The sequence below is a fragment of the Culex quinquefasciatus genome, chromosome 2 (assembly GCF_015732765.1).
Source record: "Culex quinquefasciatus strain JHB chromosome 2, VPISU_Cqui_1.0_pri_paternal, whole genome shotgun sequence".
In the NCBI taxonomy this organism is placed as follows: Eukaryota; Metazoa; Arthropoda; class Insecta; order Diptera; family Culicidae; genus Culex; species Culex quinquefasciatus.
Genome location: NC_051862.1, coordinates 11380068 through 11386242, shown reverse-complemented (window position 1 = coordinate 11386242; position 6175 = coordinate 11380068). Strand labels below are relative to the sequence as shown.

Here is a 6175-nt window from a genome sequence, read left to right as displayed (position 1 = left end):
CCGAAATATCTCAACTGCTTTAAGAACCAACCCAACGTCTAGACGCGCTTCGATCTGAAACATGTATCTTCACCAATTTAGAAAATTTTATAAGCATTTTAAAGTATAAAGAAGCTATTACACTAGGGCAGCGATTCTCAACGGGGGTACCGGGCCTACTTGATTTACATGGGAGGGGGTACCGGCCTAGAAGAAGGTTGAGAATAGCTGCACTAGGGCAAACAAACAAACTCGCACTTTTTGTTAGTTTGCCTGGATTTGTTTGTACAAACGTTAGCCTGCATACATTTTGCCTAGTTTGCGAGTTTGCCGCAAACTGTCAAACACGAAACAGTGCGAGTTTGTTTGTTTGTATGCGGTAGTGTAATGGCTCCTTAATTGAGGTGGTTTAAGTATAGTGAGTGGAGGAAATAAAAATTTCAGTATGTAAGTATGGTCACTTAGGGCATCTCCAGCGCTGGGGTGCAAATCAAATTTGCACCCGGCTCATGAATACCGAGATCAAATTTGCCACCTTCAGGGTTGTTACGGACGGCGCGGATGGCGCGGATTCGCTGGCTTATTTTGCTCAGGCGCGGATTTCGCGCGGATAGCATCTTTGATAAACAAAATAATTGCGAACGATACAATTTCTTTCAATTTACAAAGGAAAATATTATTAAGAATTAAATAAATTCAATCTTTTTTGTTGAGTGCGAAAACATCAATTTCTAAAAAGTTGTCAACGAAGAAATTTTTCTTCTAAAAATTATTGATTTTTTTTCTTAAGGCTGATACGCAGATGGGAAGGAACGCAAAACTCCATACAAAAAAACGCCCAAGAAACGGTCAAGGAAAGGGTCACGAAAAGATTTTTCTTAAGCGGTACGCAGCTGAAAAGTAACAGAAACGGAAAGATTGCCTTTGACGTTTCTTCGCGCGGTGCTTGTTTGTTATATGTTTTGATGAAAAAATCAAAGAATTGTAATTTTTCTTTTTGAATACGACTGATAATTCCAAACGTTTTAATAATTTTGTATTGGAGATAATAATATTTAAAATTCCAGCCGAATCTCAAAAAGCAGAATATTGAAACTAAAAGGACAGATTTAGTTTTTCGGTCGAAATGGAGTAAAAAAAGAAGTTGTGTTTATAGATGTCGGCCATCTTGTCACCAACAATTTATTGCTAGTACCAACCAGCTACCTCTGGATTATGAGTCCCCTGCACTGTCCGATTTATCCACACTCGCGAGACCAAAATGAAGTAAATCAGAGCGAAATTAAACTTGACAATAATCATACAAATATCTATGTTCTTACTGAAAATACAATAATAATCTGAAATTTTGAAATCCAACCAAACAACAAATTCAAAAATGTGAAAAAACCAACATTTCAGAAATTTCAAATAACATTTTTTTTTTCAATAATAAGAAAATTTCAACAAAAATCTGAAATTTGGAAAATCAAAATTAAAAATATGCAGAATTGAATAATAATTATAATATTAAAGTTTTCATAAATTCCTAGCTCAAAAATGTTAAAATTCGAAACGAATGTACAAGTCTGAATTCAAAAAGTTTGAAAATATAGAAATTCGTAAATACAAATTTCCGAAAACCTCGAAATTATAACAATCAAAAACTCTATTTCTTCCAAAATTTAAAAAAAAAATAAGAATTTGGAATTTAAAAAAATTAAGAATTTAAGAATTTATGAATTTAAGAATTTAAGAATTCAAGAATTTAAGAATTTAAGAATTTAAAAATTTAAGAATTTAAGAATTTAAGAGTTTAAGAGTTAAAGAATTTAAGAATTTAAGAATTTAGGAATTTAGGAATTTAAGAATTTAAGAATTCAGGAAAAAAATATTAACATTTGTACCCAATTTGTACCAGCCTTATTTAATAATTTACAAATTCCCTGACTTCCGTTTTTACAAATTTCCTTAACATCCTAACTTCCTAAACTCCTAATTTCCTAACTTCCTAATTTCCTAACTTCTTAATTTCCTTACGTCCTAATTTCCTAACTTCCTAACTTCTTAACTTCCTAATTTCCTAGTTTCCTGATATCCTAATTTCCCAATTTTCTAACTTCCTAACTTTCTCACTTCCTAATATCCTAATTTCCTTATTTAATTTCCTAACTTCCTTACTTCCTAATTTCCTAGTTTCCTAATTTAAAATTTTCTTATTTCCTAATTTCTTAATTTCCTTGTTTCCTTATTTCATAATTTCCTTATTTCCTAATTTTCTTTATTTTACTAATTTGCTAATATCATAATTTCCAAATTTCCTAATTCCCTGATTTCCTATTTTTTTTAAATTTCCTTATTTCATAATTACATATTTTTTTAAATTGTAGTTTTTCTTGTTTAAGAATTTAAGAATTTCTAATTTTCTGTTTTTTTTTTTTAAAGAAATGTTCAATTATTGGTTTCTTAATTTTGTTTATAATTGTTGTTAAAAGTTTTTGAATAAACATTTATAATCTTTTTAATTTTAAGTTTTGAATATTTTTAATCTTTTTATTTTTTCCTCGAAACAACCTCAAGCGCGCACACCGTCAATCGCGCTCATACCGAACCGTCAACTTTTCTTGGGGTTGTCACGAAAAGAACACATTTCTTGACCGCGTTCCTTCCGATCAGCATACCGTGCTTTAAAACGAAAAATCGAAATAATCTTCAAGGAGCGAATGTATTGAGATTTGTTATATAAATTTAACATAACATTACAACTCATTATTTTTAAAACATCTGCTTAACCATTTATATTAATAACAATTTTATTAAAATCAAAATAACAAAATTCGAAAAATTTCAGAATTTCAAAAATTTCAAGCTATGAAACTTTTTAGATTTTCTAAGTTTTTTCAATATAAAAATTGAAAATTTTAAATTTTTGGTTTATTTAAAAATGAAAAATTCTGTTGCCACTCTGATTCAGGTAGAATTGATTCTACTCCCAATTATCACAACATGACGAAATCCACTTAGCAATCTAATAAAATCTCCGTCTTAAAGCGAAATGTAATGTCAAAATAAAAAAAAGAATTCTGGAATTCAACAATTTGAAATTTCAGAATTTACATATTCAATTAAAAAAAAAAATAAAATTCATAATTTGAAAAAACGTGAAAAGTACGAATGATTAAATTGAAAAAATACGAAAATATTACAATTGATTTTTTTATTTTTAAGAAAGATCTTAAGTTATGAAATTATTAAATAATTGAATTTTTAAATTATTGAATTTTTAAATTTTTTCAATTATTAAATTTTTAAATTATTAAATTTTTAAATTATTAAATTTTTAAATTATTAAATTTAATTTTTTTGCCATTTTCTTAGTTCGGATTGTTTTCGATGTCACATTTTAGTTTAGAGGAATTTAGAGAAGAAAATAATAGAAATTTCGTATTTCGATTTTCCAGAGTAAAATTTTGGCGAGAATTATCAAGTACAAAATCGCTAGATTGTATAATTTGGTGTTTTATTTTATGGTTTAAAATTTTTAAATTTTTGAATTTATTTTTTCCCTGAATTTGTTTTTAAAGCAACGATATTTAAAGTGCTACAAAAAATGCTAATATTGTTTCAGAAATGGCAAAAAAGGTTCCACTTGGTGCTGGTGGGATATGAATCCACATCTGATCAACGGTACTGATCCAAATGCTTTCTGTATTACTCTCTCTTCTATGTTTGTCGCGATTTTTTTTTATATGGCGCGGATTTCGCGCGGATTGGGTTTTGGGGTCAGCGCGGATCTGGCGCGGATTTTTTTTCGACTTTTCCGTAACAACCCTGCACCTTGAAAAAACTTCGTCATCCCCATCGCTAGGGTAGTAAGTTTGCCACCGAAACAAGCCCACCGCGGGGCTTTTTGTAGGTGTTTTTTGTATGTCTGCTCTTGTGTATGATTCAAAAATTCAAAAATTTAAAAATTCGAGGATTCAAAAAATTAAAAAGTAATTTCAAAAATACAAAAGTTCAAAAATGCGTTTAAATAGCATAATAATAAAAAATTCAAAAAGTCAAAAATTCGAAATTTTTTAAACTCAAAAATACAAAAATTCAAAAGCACAAAAATTCAAAAATGTGTTTAAAAAGCTTATTTTTTGTTGCTTTTTTGTTAATTTGAATAGCTTTTTTTAATTTCTTTTAATTTTTTTCAATCTTTTTATTTTTTTTTATTTTTTCTATTTTTTAAATATTTTTAATTTTTTTGATTTTTTTAAATTTTTATTTTTTTTGAATTGCTTTAAATTTGTTATTTTTTTTTAATTTTAAAATTTTTTAATTTTTAATTATTTTTAAGTTTTGTATATATGTATTTTTTTAATTTTTCACTTTTTTATTTTTTTTTTAATTTTAATTTTTTTTCAATTTCTTTATTTTTTTTTAATTTTTATTTTTTTTTCAATTTTTAATTTTTTTAAATTTTGAAAAATGATTTCAAATTTCTTTAAATTTTTTTATTCTTTTTTATTTTTTTCAATTTTTAATGTATCTGATTTTTTTAAATTTTCTTTAATTTTTTTACATTTTATTTTTTTTTATTTTTTGTTAAATTTTGTCATTTTTTAATATTTTTATTTTGTTTTATTTTTTAAAATTTTGTTAAAAAAAGATATTTTTGAATTTTTTTTTCAATCAGTTTTTTTTTAATTTTAATTTTCTATTAATTTAATTTATTTTTTAATTTTTTTTTAATTTTTTTTAATTTTTTAAAATTATTTGAAATATTTTCAATTTTTTATTTTTTTAAATTTTCTTAAATTTTTTATTTTTTTTATTTTATTTTTTTTATTTATTTTTTACATAAAAAAACATTTTAAATTTTTTCTCCGTGCATGATTCAGTTTCCGTGCATCATTCCATTTGCCGCAGTAGCAAACCACCAGAATAGCGGGTAGCAAAGTGAAATCCCGAAGAACTGAGAGCAAATTTGCTACCGTCCGACCGACGTCGGGTGCAAATTTGATTTGCTTCGATACTTGCTACTCGCGCTGGAGATGCACTTAAAAAGAATTTAACTCTAACTGAAATATATATATATATATATATTTTTCAAAGTAAACCTAAAAAGCAGCGTAACAAATAAAAATAAAGTAAAAAAAATCTTCACCAACTCATCGTCGAACGCTTCCGTTGGGGTCCTCTAGCTGAATCCGGTTCTGTATTGTTCAAGGTGCGGAATCAGGCCCGTTCAAACTGCCTTGTACATGAGTTATGGAGTTCGGAGTTTTGTGCTCCTTTTTCTTGTGTCGAACGACACGATACTTCGATGCGAATCCGTGGCCACAAATGTCGCAAAAGAACCTGTGGGGAACATCTTTTGTTGCTGCTTCCGCCAGCAACTTTTCCACATCTTGGCTCTTGGAACGAGTCCGACACGCCGGGGGCTGACTCAACGACTGCAGCAGTTCCACCGGGCAGGCAATGGATTTGCTTCGCCTTGTGATCCGTCCCGTTGGTTCCGGGTAATTCTCCATAGCTCGAGTCGACCGGGAACGATGCACCCTCTTCATCGGTTGCCTCTCTGGGACGGGATTCGACGGCTGACCAAGGCCGATCTTGTGGACGTTGAGTTTGTGATGACGAAGGGATCTTGCGTCCGGAAAGACACCGGAGCAGAGTTCGCATCTTGCCGGATCATTTTCCGCTGCGCTAGCGATCCGTTGGTCCCAGTTGAGTAGTTCCTGCCGTATCTGATGCTGCTGGCTAAGGTGGTTCTTCAGAAGGCTGTTGGTCTTCCAGTTGATGCCGAAGACCTTTTCGATCGGTTCCGTTACCTTCAGTTGCTTTTCGAAAATCGCTTGGTACTGCTCGGACTGCTGTTTCAGCTTCCGATGAACTCGCAACCAGTTGCTGAACACCTTTGCCTCGTAATAACAGTCGACGCAGACGGTGGTGCTGACATCGTCCATCGGGGTAATCTGTTCCGGTAGAAATTTTCGTTTAATTTCGGAATAAGGGCACGAAATTACTGACCTCCAACTTGTACAGCATTTGAAGCATTTTCGAAAGTTCTGGAACGGCGAAGATTTCTAGCTGCTTCTTGGAAGTGCCCAGACACAGACGGCAGCACCTTTGATAATGTTTTGGATACATTTTAGCGACAATTTTCTACGGAATTGTTCCGGATTCTAAACTTTGGAGCAGAAAAAAAAACTTTGTTTTGTTTGCA

General features: G+C 30.3%; 1 protein-coding gene across 1 annotated transcript; it reads right to left on the bottom strand.

Moving 5' to 3' along the window:
- Positions 1–5070: 5070 nt before the first annotated feature.
- LOC6054189 lies at positions 5071–6175 on the bottom strand. Its single transcript, XM_001870112.2, has 2 exons — positions 5980–6175; positions 5071–5924 (listed from the first exon to the last, which is right to left on the bottom strand). The coding sequence occupies exons 1-2, from the start codon at positions 6097–6099 to the stop codon at positions 5172–5174; spliced, it is 873 nt and encodes a 290-aa protein (XP_001870147.2). The 5' UTR covers positions 6100–6175; the 3' UTR covers positions 5071–5171.

Excerpts from the sequence above, each read along its gene's own strand:
- LOC6054189 (XM_001870112.2), bottom strand. The coding sequence starts at position 6,099 with ATGTATCCAAAACATTATCAAAGGTGCTGCCGTCTGTGTCTGGGCACT. Across the intron at positions 5,925-5,979 it reads AAATGCTGTACAAGTTGGAG|ATTACCCCGATGGACGATGT; the intron begins GTCAGTAATTTC and ends CTACCGGAACAG.